We start from the raw sequence: 16,221 nt of genomic DNA on the forward strand, positions 1-16,221 counted from the left end.
TCCTTCCTTCCTTCCTTCCTTCCTTCCTTCCTTCCTTCCTTCCTTCCCTTCCCTTCCCTTCCCTTCCCTTCCCTTCCCTTCCCTTCCCTTCCCTTCCCTTCCTCTCTCCCTCTATCACTTTACTTATTTCCCATTATATAATACATACACTTTTTTTTTTTTTTTGGCCTGGATTCTGTTTTGAATGCCTCTGGAATACATATGGGCTGCACGTTACAAATAAGTAAATGAAATATTGTTTATTGATATATATATATTCAAGTTCATTGATACTTGAATGAATACTGAAGCTTTCAGAAAGCCTATATCATTCATGCTCCACAGTTGTCAAACTGCTATTTTGTTTGTTTGTTTCTCTGATATATTAGAGAAAGAAAAACTAAGAGAAAAGAAGGGGCAAGAAATTAAGAAAAAGAAAGGGAAACTCCCACAATCACTCAAGCTTTGGCTTCAGCACAGACACGTGTGGTTCCTGCCTTATCTGACTCTTGGCACTTGTAGACCTGCAAACACCAGGTTCTGAAGTAAACGTGGAACATCTTAGCATCTCCTTAAACCCAAACACAACTCCACAAAGCAAGCAGAGACAAGAATCTAAAGCATGTTATTACCACTGAGGTCTTCCTGAGGCTCAGCCGGTCGGTTCTTGTTCTGAAATAGGCCTCATCGAACGAAGAGTGGCTTCCCTTCAGCTTCTCAGAGAGGTTTCTGTACAGGCGTTTGGCAGCGTTGGGAGACGATGGGGCACTATGTTTTTTCGACTGAGAAAGATGCAGATTCTGCATTTGTTGGGTCATTTTCACAAAGCAGTTCCTGAGAAGAGGAAAACCTGATGTTGTATCATTTACACAACGTAATTATAAGTTGACAAAGAATTTTATCATCACCAGTAACCATCTGGAATCCTAATAAAATACTGTAGCTGGAGGCGACCTTCGAGATGAGGGCTAGCTTTTTCATGTTATAGACGAGAAGGCTGAAACTCAGGGAGGGAAACAGCTTGTTTACAGCCACGTAGCTAATTGGGGACAAGAATGTAATGACTATATCCATTTACTATCTACACATATACACTTAAATACACACATGTATATGACATGAGCCTTGACTCAAGTCTTTTGGTCTCTGTCCCACTGAGGGGAAGTGTCTCAAATCTATAACCAGGAGTTCTGTTCAGTTCCCCTTGGGTATATGTAATTGGGACCTTTCTACTTACCTCCTTTTAGATGCTGCCCTCTGTTGGGTATGGTTGTTCTCTGCAGATACCCCTTCTCTTGAGGTGTTAAATTGTGCGTCTTGTCTGAGATTTGGTGAGCTACCCCAGTGCCCAGAAGTTTGGGGGATTTGTATCCATAGCTCCATCCCTGCTCACCCCAGATACTCCAGATAGTATCCTCTGGGGGGACTCACTACTGGTATTCTCCAAGTAGTACTTGACTGTTGTTCCACAAACCTCTAAACAGGTCCTCACCAATGTCACACCTGGAGTCAGTTTACAGGAGATCAGCCATGCCATTTCAAAAGCCATCCACTATTAAGTTGGGTACTGCTACTGACATATTGATGCTGCTGAGGCAACGGCTGCCTGGCATGCATATGTGTACTGGATGAGCAAATGCACGAGTGAAACAACTGGCCAAGGCAATTATGTACCACGGCTTCACCCCGGGGAAGCCTCTAGTACACTGGGCCCAGATCTCTCTGGAGCACGCTGCTGCGTTCTCACCACCTTCCCTTAAATCTCCGATGGAGTCTTCCATTTGTAATGCTGCCATTGTTACATAGCTGTGGCCCTTGGACGTCATCTCCAGTCTTTGAATTGTCATAGTTTTATGGATCTCATGATACAATATCATGTAAGAATCTCTTTTATTAACCCAACTCATCATGGGACTGACTTTGATGCTTCCCCAATTTCTATAGGATAAACTCTAAGTTCTTTGGCCTCACGTACCAGTTCTTACCTCTCCAGCCTCATTGCCTACTGTACCTCTATGTTTTATGTTTCTGTCTTTCTGATCTCCTTAGAGTTTCCTAAATAGTTCAAACTCTGTCCTGCATCTGGGTGCTTGTTTGCACTGCTTTTGCCTGTATTGGAATCCCATCTGTGCCTTCACCACCTAGGAAACAATTGCTGAGCCTTAAGGTCTATGCTCAAGGGGTCTCTGACAGTCTGAGGCAAACTTGTGTATTTCTTTACTCATTCGCTTGGTATATGCTTCTTACAGAAAATATTTTATTGTATTGCAACTCTTTGGCTTTCTGTCTCCTAGCTACTCTATATGTTTCTCAAGAACAAGGAATGCCAAGTATGAATTTTTATATCCCCAGCACCTAAAATGTACCTGCCTCAAAGTGAAAGAAACATGATACAGATTAGGGTATGGATTGCTCCTCTTCCAGCTACTGACTATGTGATCTTGGGTGAGTTATTTAACACACCTGAATCTTATTTTTCTCATTTATAAAATAGAGATAATACTAATAGCACATTATGGTTATGAAGATTTGGTGAGATAATGCATGTAAAGAGCTTAGAGTATAGAAAACTCATGGAAGCTATCATTTTTTGTTACAGAAGATGCTCAGTAAATACTTTAGAATAAAGGAATGTTCATATGAGAGTCTATTACAAGTAATATTCTAAGGAACTACTCAGAAAGCTCATTTTCTGCTCATACTTCTGAACTGGGTTCCATGTCCATTGGCCCCAACTAACCTTGACTTACTTGCACATTAACAAATGGAGATCTATCCTCATTACATTGTTGAATGTCTTTAGGCACCTTTTAAGTGTTGCTTACAATTTCCTCCAACACAAAAAGCCTTCCCAGTACCTTCCAAGGTGGTCAGATCTATTCAGGGTGAGTCACGTGTATCAGGCCCCACCCAATCTTTGCTGAATGGTCATATTTACATTTGGGAGGATGACTTAATGCACTCTCTGTAGTGTGTATGTACATATGGGTGTGTTTTCATAAATCTTTAATAATCTCTTCATTTACCTAAATGCAGAAATAGAGTAGGTGATTTGGCATCTTCCTCCTTCCATCTACACATCCTTTAACTTTGATTCAATAGCAATTATAGCGTTTCCTCTATATCTTGCCATTCCCACAAAAAATCCAGATTGATATGCAAGCTGGCTCACATGGAGATCGCCTTAACCTCTTTCTTTCTGCCTTCTGTCTCTAGCCTTTTCCTTCAGCGTTAATGCCCCAGTTCAAGCCATCTGTCTTGTCTACATCATTATCATTCCCAAAATAACTCTACATTCTTTTGTATCTCACACAGTGCCCAGGAGTCCAGTAAATAAATTCTTGTCGATTGATCAAATTCCAGTCACTTGCCCTCTAACCGATGACACCTGCCCACATGGCTCCTTTTGTCTTTGCTCATTTCCCATCTGTTCCCTTCAGTCAAAATAGGTTGACTCTCTCTGTCTCTCTGACTTCCTTCTCATGCTGCCCCAGCTGCCCCTTCCTTCCTGGCCATCTTTCAGCATGTTTCTATTCTTCTAGATTTCATCTATCATTATATTTTCTTTTCCCCCTCTATATTTAAAATGTTGTCTGATGAGAGAGACTGAGAAAGACAACTCCGTGTTATTTGTTCTCATAAATGTGCACACCCCTCCCAACTAACTACACTCTTAAGGTTTTACCCTTATAGAAACGGCTGGGCCCTTGCAAAGCATTGTAGCTTTGGATTTGGAATTTGGCAGACCCGAGCTTGGATCATGATGTTGTTATCTATAATCTATGTGACTCCAGGAACTTTATTGAAATTCTTGGAGTTCATTTCATCATCTGTAACAAGAGTTTCTCCAGAGTTATGAAGATGAAATGAATTAACAAATGAAAGCATGCATCCTGTGCAATGCTTACAGCAGCCACTCAATAAATAGCAGAAATTATTAAGATTACCTCAATCTTCCCAAACCAGAGACTCCAAAGTACATCGTAATAATTTAAATAGTTTTTTTTGTTGGTTTTAAACATTGCTTTAATAGATGACTTTGCATACTTATTACACTGTTTAGTTTTTATTTTGATAGAAAAATACAAGTTTAGATATTTTAATATGTGTGTTCACAGGAACTTGTAATCAAACAGAAAGCTGAACTTCAAACTATGAGTCGAAGGAGAGGAATAAAGATAACTCTAAAGAAAAATTAAAAAAATAAAATGAAACAAAATAAGAAAACATAATAAATAGAAACGTAAAATGATGCAGCAAGGCTAACACTGAAAATATCTGTGAGTACAATATACTCAAATAGTTTACTTTTCCTAATGAAAGAGAAAACTCTCCAACTGGGATTTTTAAAAAGTGATTTACAAGTGGTACGCCTAAATAAACATTTTACAGAAAGATTAAAAACGGAAGAATAATAGGACAGTGGGAATGTCAGAGTAATGGCCTCCAAAACTTGTCTCCTCCACAAAAGCAATAAGAACATAGCAGGAAATGTCAAAATTAACTTCCTCATGACCCTGGAAATTAACCAAAGTTTGCAGCAATCCAGGAAGTGTTTATTTGAGAAAAGTGGCTAATTTGATAAGAACAGGGAGCTATGTGGAATTTTTAATGTGCTCAGTTCCTAGCTTCCTCGGCTCTGTGGTAGCCCTGAAAGCCAGCAGTGTATATTCATGATAAAAAAACAGTAGCTTGGCAGCCACTGGATGTACAAAATGGTGATGCAGCCTCTTTCAAGACCCCATTTTGAGAGAACTGTCTTTTGACCTTCCTGGTGGTTCCCTAGAAGGCCCCACTCCCAAGACTTTTCTTGATTTGACCTGCCTCAGGGTTCACCAAGTGCAAATAACCTTTTCCTCTAAGGCATCTTGTCAAAAACAAACATCAGCAATTGTTTAATCATCACAGCTGCCTGAGGGGGTGGATAAAAGTTGGGGCAAACAATAGACTAATCAAAAAGCTTAAAGGGAAATGCTGGGGAATGCCTGTCCATAGAGGACTTAGGAAAACTGACGAGTGGCTAAGGGATCTAGCAGACCACAGGTATGCCCAGGGCTGGAAGCCTTCTCATAAAATACCTGAGAAGCTCTTAAGCTCTTCTCTCTGTCTGATGCTGGGGCTGTGTGCAAGCAGGAAGCGAAGGGTCAGGCAGAGCTGTCAGCTGTCTGGAGAATACTGAAAGTGTGCCCCAACGTGTGCACAGAGCCCTTCTGTTAGGACTGGAAGACTTACTGGTTTCAGGCATTTAAGGAAATTTGTGTTCCGTCATTAGTTGACCACTAAGCTAACCAAGCAGAGACATCAGTGGTCACATGTGACAAAGAATACAGATGTCACAGATTTAATTCTGAAAAATCACTAAACAATAAACCCTGAGGAGGTGGGATTATGGGATAATCTGATTTCTAGAGTTACCATATTATAATATTTAAGATGCCTAGTTCTTAACGCGAAAAATATGAGCCATACACAAAACAAACAAAAGTATGTCCCGTTCACAGGAAATAAAGCAGTCAATAAACATTGCCCATGAAGAAGCCTAAATGTTACTTATTAGGCAAAAACTTTAAATATGTTCAAGGAACAAAAGGAAACCATATCTAAAGAAATAAAGAAAATTGTGAGGATGATATCTCATGAAACAGAGAGTATCACTAAAGAGGTAGAATTTATAAAACAAATCCAGAACCAAGTAGATATTACGAAGTTGAAAGGTAAAATAATGGAAATGAATAATTTACTAGAGGGGTTCAACATCAAATTTGAGTAGGCAGAAGAAGGAATCAGCAAACTTGAAGATCGATGTACTAAGGTTATCCAGTTTTAAAAACAAAAAGAGAAAGAAATGAAGAAAAATGAACAGAGTCTCAGAGAAGTGTGGAACACCATCAAGTGTACCAACATATATATAATAGGAGTCTAAGAAGGAAAAGAAGGAAGGGGGAGAACATATTTGAAGAAATTATGGTCAAAAACTTCCCCAGATTAATGAAAAGCATTAACCTACACATCCAAGAAGCTCAATGAACACCAAGCAGGATAAATTCAAAGATATTCCCACCTAAATACATCATAATGAAACAGTCAAAAGCTAAAAACAGAGAGAAAACCCTGAAAACAACAAGAAATAACTTCTTACATACAAGGAATCCTCAAAAAGATGCACAGCTGATTTTTTTCACCAGAAAACCATAGAGGACAGAAGGAAGTGGGATGACATATTCCAGATGCTGAAAGAAAAAGACTGTCTCTATCCAGCATAACGACCCTTAAAAAATGAAGGTGATATTAAGACATGCATGGCTAAACAAACACCAAGAGAATTTAACAGCAGACCTTCCCTACAAGACATAGTAAAGGGACTCCTTCAGGGTACTAAACAGTGACTCACATTCACACAAGGAGAGATAAAGCATTGGTAAAGAAACTATGGAGGTAAATATAAAAGGTAATATACATATAAGGCAATATAAGTCTACCTTTTGTTTATAAGTCTGTTATTCTACTTTCTGATTTAACACAACAAAATGAAAACAAAATTTAGAGAACACAATTGCATTTACAATAGCATGACATTAACAAGATTCAAATACTGACAAATTTAACAAAAGAAGTACAAAATGTATTAACCTTTCCTCAATTACTCTATTTTCATGTGCCATATGATTCCCGTTGGGGATTTTACTGATATATCATGCAACCCCTACAGCACCCAACAAAGTGTCTTGAAAATGATAGTAACACTACTCTGCATTTTCGCATTAAATTGAACTGGGGAAGAAGAGAAGACTCAAATGACGAATGAAATACCTGATGGGTAAAATAGATACAGAATCCTGGAGAACTGGTAGGGAAATTGTTTTTGTCATGTTAGGTCTGGGATATCACTCTTCAGAGGGCATTCCTGGTTAGCCATTTTCACTGAAACACTCAACAGGTTGAGAGCTATAGTTACATTTTATTCCATTCTTCAATTGCAAGATAATCATGGTGATTTTAAACACAGTATTAAAAGTAGGGACTTCGATATCAGGCTGATCTAACTTTGGATTTTGACTCTTCTACCTATTAACTGCAAGACACTGGGCAAATTTATTTACCTTCCCTAAGCTTCAGTTGCCTTATCATTAACAGTATTCTTTATCTCAATTAAAAAAGTCACGTCTAAAAAGGATATTAGCATTTTAAATGAAATGATACCTATCAATAGTTTAGCAAAGTGCCTGAATGCCTGAAATAAATAGACGTTCAAATATTTTTTCATGTAATCAAATAAATTCAAAAATATTTGGACGTCTATTTATTTCAGGCCTATTGTTCCCAGGCAACTACTCATCTGCTTTCTGACACTACAGATTGTTTTTTTCCCCTCCCCCCAGGATTTCTTAAAATGGAATAATCACTATTCTCTCTCTGTCTCTTTAAAATATGGCTTCTTTAACTCAGCTTAATTATTTTGAGATTTATCCACACTGTTCTATTAGTAGTTCTTCACTTTTTCTTGCTGAGTAGTATTCAGTTGGATGGGCATACCACTATTAATCAGTTTTTAGGCATTATTTTCATAAGAAAAAACTCTTGGTGCTCTCTCTAAGGAAAGAAGATGTATCTTTGTTTTCTCCAAAGAGAAGGTCAAACAAGATCTGTTGAGTGAAGGTGGGCTGGTCTCTGCAACATAGTTTTAGACCAGAATTTAGGAGATGTGATGAAATCCTACATGAGAAAGCTAGTTTCTAGTTTTATACTTTCTTTTTCCATTCTAATAGTTTCTTTGCCCCCACAATATTTGCTAAAGGTCATGTTAAATGTTACAGTCTGCAGACATTTAAGGGGAAAAAAAAACCTGATTCTACACAAAACTCTTCCAAAAATTTGGTTTCATTTTTGAGGCCAGCATTGCCCTGATACCAAAACCAGAAAAAAGGCATTATAAGAAAGGAAAGCTATTGTTCAATGTCTCTCGTGAACATAGAAGCCAAAAAGTTCAACAAAATGTTAGCAAATAAAATCCAGCAATATACATAAAGGATAATATATCATGATCAAGTAGGGTATATTCCAGGAAAGCAGGATAACATTCAACCACTCATCGATGTAATTTATTGCATTAACAGAATAAAATAAAAAAATGATATGGTCACTTAACAGATGCAGAAAAAGAAGCATTTGACATTATTTGACATCCATTCATCATCATCACAATAATAATAATAATAATAATAATAATAATAATGATAATAATAATAATAATAAAGCTTTCAGGAATATAAGGGAACTTCCTGAACCTCATAAAGATTCTCTACAAAAATCTACAGCAAGCATTATACTTAATGGTTAAAGACCAAGTGCTTCCTCCTAGGATCAGAAACAAGGCCTGAATGACCTCTCCTATCTCTTCCGTTATACCGGGCATTCTAGTCAGTGTAGCAAGGCAAGAAAAATAAAGGCATAAAGACTGGAAAGAAAGAAGCAAGACAGTCTTCATTTGCAGATGACATGAACATTTTGTAGAAGGGTCTAATAAATCTACAAAAATCTACTCAGCAACAAAAGTAACAAATGTATGCAAAACTTGTATACTTGAAACTACATGACATTACTGAGTGAAATTAAAGAAAACCTAAGTAATAGAGACGTATACCTTCTTCATGCATCAGATCAGAAGAAATCAGTATTGTTACAATGTCAGTTCTTCCTAACTGAGCTCTAGATTCAGCACAATCCCAATATAGCAGGGTTGTTGGGGTTTTTTTTGTTTGTTTGTTTTGTTTTGAGAAATCGAAAACCTGATTCTAAAATTTTTATAAAAATGGAAAGGATTTAAAATAGTCAAAATAACTTTGAAAAAGAAGAACAAAGTTGGAAGACTTACACTACATGATTTCAAGAATTGCCTCAAGGCCACAGTAATCAAGATCTGTGGTACTGGTTTAAGGATAGCTCTCCAGATAAAGACTGTGGCCCAAAGATAAGACATATAAATTTCATGAAACAGAATAGAGAGACCAGAAATAGCATGCACATACATGATCAATGGAGTTTTTAAAAGTTTACTTATTTTAGAGAGAGAGAGAGAGAGAGAGAAAGAGAGAGAGACAGAGAGAAAGAGAGGGGGATGGGCAGAGAGAGGAGACAGAATCCCAAGCAAGCTCGAGCCTGATGCGGGCTTGAACCTATGAACCGTGAGATAATGACCTGAGCTGAAATCAAGAGCCGCCCAGGTGCCCCTGATCAATTGATTTTTGACAAAGGTATCAAAGTAATTCAATAGGGAAAAATATTTTTTCCAACAAATAGTGCTGGAACAATGAGATATCCATATGTAACACGAAAACAAAACCTCAATCCCTACCTCATATCATAGATAGAAAGTAACTTCAAATGAAATCAATTATAGACCTAACTGTAAAAGATAACACTGTAACACTTCCAGAAGAAAATAAGAGATAGTCTTTGTGAACTTGCATGAGGTGATCATTTCTTAGAAGAGGTACAGAAAACAGAAACCATAAAATAAATTGATGAATTATACTTTATGAAACTTAAAAACTTCTGCTGTTTATTTCAGCTTATCCCAGCTACATTTTTGGAGGGCCTGTAAATATATCTGGGGCCAACCGTAAGGAAACAGTGACAGTAGCCTGGAGAAGCCAGATCCAAAATGGCAAGAATAATCTGTGGAGAGTGGAGCCTCCCCAGATTTACTTTAAAACCACCTGTTCCCTGGGTTTTGGCTGCTTGCTCGACTCGAGAGCCTTGGCTGCCACCATTATCCTGTCTTCTAACACCAGCTGCGTCGCGCGAAGGGCGGGTCCTGGCACGGCCCCCACCATGCTTGCTGTGACAGTAGCTGCGGCAGTTCTGACCCAACCAGACCCATGAGGGAGGCTCCAGCTTTACTAATGGCTACCCTGAGGGACTGGGTCACACTACCTGGAAATGTGAAAAACCGGACCAATGAGAGGCAAGAGACCGGAAGCAGCCCGCAGATGATTTCTTCTCCATTCCTCCCTTGCGGATTGCTCTGAGGGCTTCTTGGAAGCAATCACATACAAACAAACCACCAGATGTGTTTTCTTGTGAAGCTTGGCTAGGTCAGTTACAAACCACCTATATTTGTTTTTTCTCCTTCCTTGACTCATTTCCCTTTTTTCCTTGATGGCTTGACTCTTGATGCTCTGAGGTTGTGTCTCCCAATACCCAACAGAACATTCATGATTGGTTTTTGCCTCAGGTTTTGGTTTCACAAGCTAAGACAAAATGTAATAATAACCCTAGGAGAAAGTTGGTACTATTATATCATCACTTTGCTAATAAGGAAACTGAGGCCCAGAGAGGTTAAGTAACAGGTCCAAGATCCTACAGCTCGTAAATGAATTCTGACTCCAAAGTCCATGCTTTTAGCGACTCTGCTATTATTCTGCCTGAGGGACCTTGGTCTGGCTGCCTGTCAGTTTCTTCTTAGACCTTGATTCTGAAGAGATCTTGCCTTTGTTATGAGTTCTGGCACGTCCAGAGTCCCTGTCTCACAGGAGCTTGGTTGTGGGACTTTCTCATCATATTTGTACTGTGAAAAAAGATCTGGGCCAGTTTGGATGAAGAGCAGTTGTAAGACAAAGCATATTAGAAACAGGAGCTCCAGCCATTCTTGACAGCTGGGTAGACAGATACATTCAGCGAAGGGAACATTTCTGACTCAGACAAGATTGCTCTTCAGGCTGTGATGTGAACTGGGGACCTTCACACTTCAACCTGCCTGTCATTAGACAGAAAAGAAAGTGTGACCCTTCTCCTATTCCCCACTTGCTATTAACATGACAGGTATGTCTCTGATTGCTGAAGAGTGGGCAATTCCATTACACTGATAATATATAACAGGGTGGAAATAACCTTTCGAGTTCCTGTGCATTTAAAAAAATATATTTGGTTATTCAGTGGTAAGTTTTGAAAAGTCAGCGGTGACTTCACAGCAGGAAGAAGACTATATTTGAAGTTTTAAAAGAGTGTTTATGAAGAAGGAGGAAAGAATCAATTTTGATTCTGTAGTCCAATAAATATTTAAGGGTGATCTACTTTGTAGTCTGTGTATCCTGCGATAGACCCTGGGAAGTCAAAGGTAAAGAAGACACCCTCAGAGGTTAACCAACTGTCTTGGTTTGCCTAGGACTGAGGGGGTTCCTTGGAGGTAGGACTTTCAGTGCTAAAACTGGGAAAATCCCAGACAAACTGAAACAAGTTGATTATTTCACCAACACCAAGGGGCTCACAGGCTAACAAGGAAGACAGTCACACAAGTGTATGTAGGTATGAAATAGTTTAATGTGTGAAATTATGGAATAATGATAATAGCTTTTACTTCTTTAGCACGTTCTGAGTCAGGCACTACTTAAAATAAGGCCTTTGTGGGGCGCCTGGGTGGCTCAGTTGGTTGAGTGACCAACTTTAGCTCAGGCCATGATCTCACGAGTTGGGAGTGTGAGCCCTGCATTGGGCTCTGTGCTGACAGCTTGGAGCCTGGAGCCTGCTTTGGATTATATGTCTCTTTCTTGCCTCTCCCCGACTCTCTCTCTCTCTCTCTCTCTCTCTCTCTCTCTCTCTCTCTCTCTCACACACACACACACACACACACACACACACACACACACACAAAATAAGTAAACTAAACTAAACTAAACTAAAATAATGCCTTTGGGGCACTTGGGTGGCTCAGTTGGTTAAGCCTCCAACTCCTGATCTTGGCTCAGGTCATGATCTCACAGTTCACGGGATCGAGCCCTGCATTGGGTTCTGCACTGGCAGCGTGGAGCCTGCTTGGGATTATCTCTCTCTCCCTCTCTCACTGCCCCTCCCCTGCTCTCTCTCTCCCTCTCTCTCAAAATAAATAAATAAATAAATAAATAAATAATAAAAAATAAATAAAATAATGCCTTTATATGTATCAGCTCTTTGACTCCCATAATAGCCTTGTGAAGTAAGGACTATTATTAGTCCCACTTTATGTAGTAAGAAATTGAAGTACTACTAAGGAGACAGACCTGGGATTCAAACCCAGGCAATATGACTCTAGATCTGAGAGCTTAGCCTCTTAACACTGCTCTCAAATGTTTAAGGCAGTAAGTAGCACAGAGGGCTGAGTGGCAGGAGGTGTCATGGCAGAAGAAGGTATGGGGAAATGGGTTAGAGACAGTGATGCCTGAGCAAGATTTTGAACAACGAATGAGGAATCAACCAGCAGGAAGGAAATGAAAGGGCATTCCAGGTATAACAGCTCAGGTTAGGACATGTCATAGTGTTCCTGGTAGGTTGATGCCCACGGGGGCCCAATGGAATTCTTTTGGGTTCTGACACTTCCAAAGGTACATTTCATCCACCATGCTAGGACCCTGGGAAAGAAGCCTGGAGAGATAGCAGGGCTAGACCATCAAGAGCTTTCATGCCATGTTGAGGGACAATAGATTTCAACCTGTTCACAACAGGGAAGCACTAGAGAAAGGCTGAGATTTGCATTTTTAGAGAACCACTCTGGTAGTATCTAGAGGGTGGTTTGAAGGGAAGGGAGTGTGGTGGGACCAGTGACAGGGGACAACAAAGTATAAGCTCTTGAAAAAGTCCCCATGAGAGCTGGTGACTTCAACTATAGCATGTGACAATGGGGATGGAGAGGGCTGGGCAGATTAAAATGAAGGAAGCAAAATGGACCAAACTTGGTTAGTGATTGGATGGAGGGGCCCAAGGAATCAGGAAGCCTGATGATAACTTCTATTAGCTCTGCTTGACTGATTAGGTGCAGAATGGTTCCACCAATAGTTAAAAAAAAAAAAAAAAAAAAAAAAAAAAAGAAGGAATACAGGAGGAAGAGTGGATTTAAAAGGGGGAAAGATAATGAGTTCAGCTTTCCACTTGTGACTCTCGATGGCCTAGAGGAAATCTAGATGGTATCGTCTAATCCAAGCATCCCATAAAAAGAAGGCAATAGCTTGTTCTAAAGTCTCCTTAGTTTTCTGATCACGAGTGAAGTGATAATTACAAAAGAAGTTCCTGGAGACAGGTATGAAGTAAATAGAAAGCAGAAGAATTAATATAATATTAATGCAATATCCTTTGGGTTTCCCCTGAGGGAGAAAAAATTTAATGCATTCATTTATGATAGGCTATGAGTGTCTTAATTTGTTATTCCTCCTAAGAATATTTGCATTTTATAAAAGACAGCAATATTTAATTGAATCCCTGATAAAAGAATTTCAGGCACCTTAATCCTAGAAATGGGACAATTCTTTGGCCAATGGGTCTTCTGGAATTCCTCAAATAAATCATAGCACATTTGTAGCTGCTAATTCCATGTGCATGGGTATGGGGGTAATTTGTACATAAATTATATACATGGGTTCTCCTCATCCTTGAACTAACTCCTCCAAAAGGTTAATTTCAAAACACTTAAGATCTTTACTATCTTGGCATCATAAGTATAGAAAAGCAGTTATTCCTGATCAATACTAAAAAATATTATTTACATCACCTATTTATTTGAAGTTGTTCTTTTAAATGCCATTTTTCAGCTCTATTTTCCCCTCCTAATTCCGTGAGTGTTATCATGCTCCCTTCAGAGTGCTCTATATGCCTTAGATGGAGAAGGGGTATGTATGTCCTCATCCCCACATAAACCCTCACCTGTGGGTTTCTGATGCATGGTCACTGGATTAAAGCATATGAACAATGATCTTGATTACCTACCGATCCTTTCACAGGAAAGCTTTAAGTAGTATCTCATGGATAAATTAATTGAGCTTAGCATGCCTTCTTTGAAACAATCAAGAATGGAAAGAATGGAAGAATGGAGATCTGGGGAAAGTAAGGGAATTCCTAAAGATACACAGTCTAGGAATTAGCAAAAGTGCCCTACTATCCTGACATTTTCTAACCACTAGGCAATTCCATCTCCTTTCTGTTGGAATGCCATCCTTTGTGGAACAGCCACATCACAGGGGAGAATGACCCTACTCTTGCGATTGGGGGGCCTGGGGTACTTTCTACTCTGCAAAACCTCACCCATCTCTCAGATTTCCTAACTTTGGTCTTTATTTAGAGAAGCATGCTGCTCACTGTTCTGCCAGCATCCATCGTTGTCAGCACCCAAGACCACAACTTCATCTGAACGCCCAGTGATCTACTGCAGACAGAGCCCACCAAAGATATTAGACTCGGTATGACATTTATATGGATTCCGAACCCACCAGAAATGGACTGATGCTGCCGTAAAGCCTTGCTGTAGCCAGGCAAACAAAAGACTAAGAAGACGTGGTGGTGGGGGTAACAGCAATAGCTTTCTCCATTCACCTTCCCCCTCTGCAGGGATTGCCTTGCATCTTACTTAGGAAATGAAGAAATCAAGTGAGTATAGGGATTTCTGTGGCCTGGCAGAGAAGCAAAGCCAGACTTGATTATCAATGGTACTTCCAGTGGCCTTGGAGAGGCCAAAGACCAGCATGGATAATAAGACACAGTATCCCACTTTGAACCTAGTGCACCCTACCAAGCATGCATCTTCACGGAAGAAAAAAGGGCTGGAGGCATACAGGTACGAAAGCAGCAGTGGCTCAAGCAAGGGTCTGCATGCATGCCCACTGTGTGCCCTCAGTGGGCATCCTCAACATCACAGTCAGGATGTTACTTAGGGGCACGCTCATCCAGGATGGACAGAATGCTGGCACCCCACCCTTCATGTCCAACCTCTAAACTGGATTAAAGACAACATGCCTGGGTGTATATTCAGGATTGTCAGCATTGATGGGATACATCTTTACCCAATCCAACAGGTATTTTGTAGGTACTCAGGAGCCCGATTGGAAAATGATCTTATACAACAAAAAGTATTTTATTTTTCATAGCTCTTGCTAATCAATTAGGCGAGCACGTAATGTCCTCAAGCTTGATGCAAACAAAATGCCTAATTATCAGAAGTGGGGCTTCCCCACCCCCCATTCTTACCTCTGCACATGGATATGTATGTGCTGTCGTAGACCATTGTGTATGTGCTTGTGTGCATTCTTCATGGACTGCCTGCAGCTAACTTTGGAAGATGCAGATTTTTTTAATATCATTTAAACCGCAGCAACACACACACACACACACACACACACACACACACACACACACACACACACATTTAAAACATAATCAGTGAATGAGACAGCCCCACACTCATAAAAAGAAAGACAACAGTAAATTTTACTCACCAGTTCAGGTTGTTCGAGGCAGCAGAGGAACAAGTTGTTGGTAATTGTCCAGTGCTTTCATTCAGTAAATCACATTGGCTTTGCTTTCTCCTGTGGCTCAGCCTCTGCGCAAAGCAAGCGAACCTCCTTCCTATTCTGTGTAAAGAATAAAATGCGAACAGGATCACTACAGGCAAGAGCCGAAGTCCATGATCACTGAGCTACTCTTGATGCCAAATAAAAAGAGCAAATGATGCACAGGGAGGGACGGGGAAAGGGAAACAGCTTGGCTCAGAATCTAGGTGTGTTTTCAGGACTGTCGCCCCGAGGAGGCTTGATTTCTCAATCTCTTGTATGTGTAGTCAAAGGATGCCATGACTTCAGTGTGTCTTTAGCCTATTGTATCCGTGAGGTCCATCAGGAACGGCATGCAGGGACAACGAGCTTCATGGCAAACGAGACCGAATGTCACTCAAGGATGAGCAGAGGGGCAGCAAAGGCAGCCAGTTAGCATTGCACTATCTCAACTGCAGGGAAAGAAATCTTGTCTGGCATCCAGGAGCCCACCCAGCAATCTGTGACTGCAAGCAACCTATGGCTCTCCTGGGGCCAGGCACCCCCCTATGCCCACAGCTTCCTGGGACCAGAAGCACACAGGTGACTGCCACATCCCTGCACCTAAGGGCATCTGTGCAATCCTTTCCAAGTTCCCAGCAGGAGCTAAGAAAGCTCCCAATCCAGTAAGGACTGCGCAAGCATTGTTAGAGTTTTTGTCTGAGCAGGTTCTGAGGAAGTAGTCAGCCGATCTGGGTCATAGGCCACCAAGAGGCTCAGTGTTGGGAGGAAGATTCCAGTGTTTCTTTCATGCGGGCTACATATGGGTGCACCTGGCTCCTTTCATGACGTTATGCTTTACATGACTAATGAAACACACAGAATGAATTTCCTAGAAAGCTGCTTATTTAGGCATTTTTAATGTTTCTCTCTGAAATAAAATGGCAAATGACCTTCACAGGCTGCTTATTATGTT

General features: G+C 40.2%; 1 protein-coding gene across 1 annotated transcript in view; it reads right to left on the reverse strand.

The window, feature by feature from the left end:
- The window catches only part of ANKFN1 (ankyrin repeat and fibronectin type III domain containing 1), a 303,330-nt gene that overhangs the window by 137,605 nt on the left and 149,504 nt on the right, over nt 1–16,221 (reverse strand). The window contains exons 3-4 of the mRNA XM_040497067.1: nt 15,213–15,347; nt 612–813 (exon numbers count right to left, since the gene is read on the reverse strand). Of these exons, the coding sequence (XP_040353001.1) occupies nt 612–813; nt 15,213–15,347 (337 nt within the window). The remainder of the gene's footprint in view (nt 1–611; nt 814–15,212; nt 15,348–16,221) is intronic.

This window comes from Herpailurus yagouaroundi, unplaced genomic scaffold (genome assembly GCF_014898765.1).
Source record: "Herpailurus yagouaroundi ecotype Mexico unplaced genomic scaffold, PumYag 189, whole genome shotgun sequence".
NCBI lineage: Eukaryota > Metazoa > Chordata > Mammalia > Carnivora > Felidae > Herpailurus > Herpailurus yagouaroundi.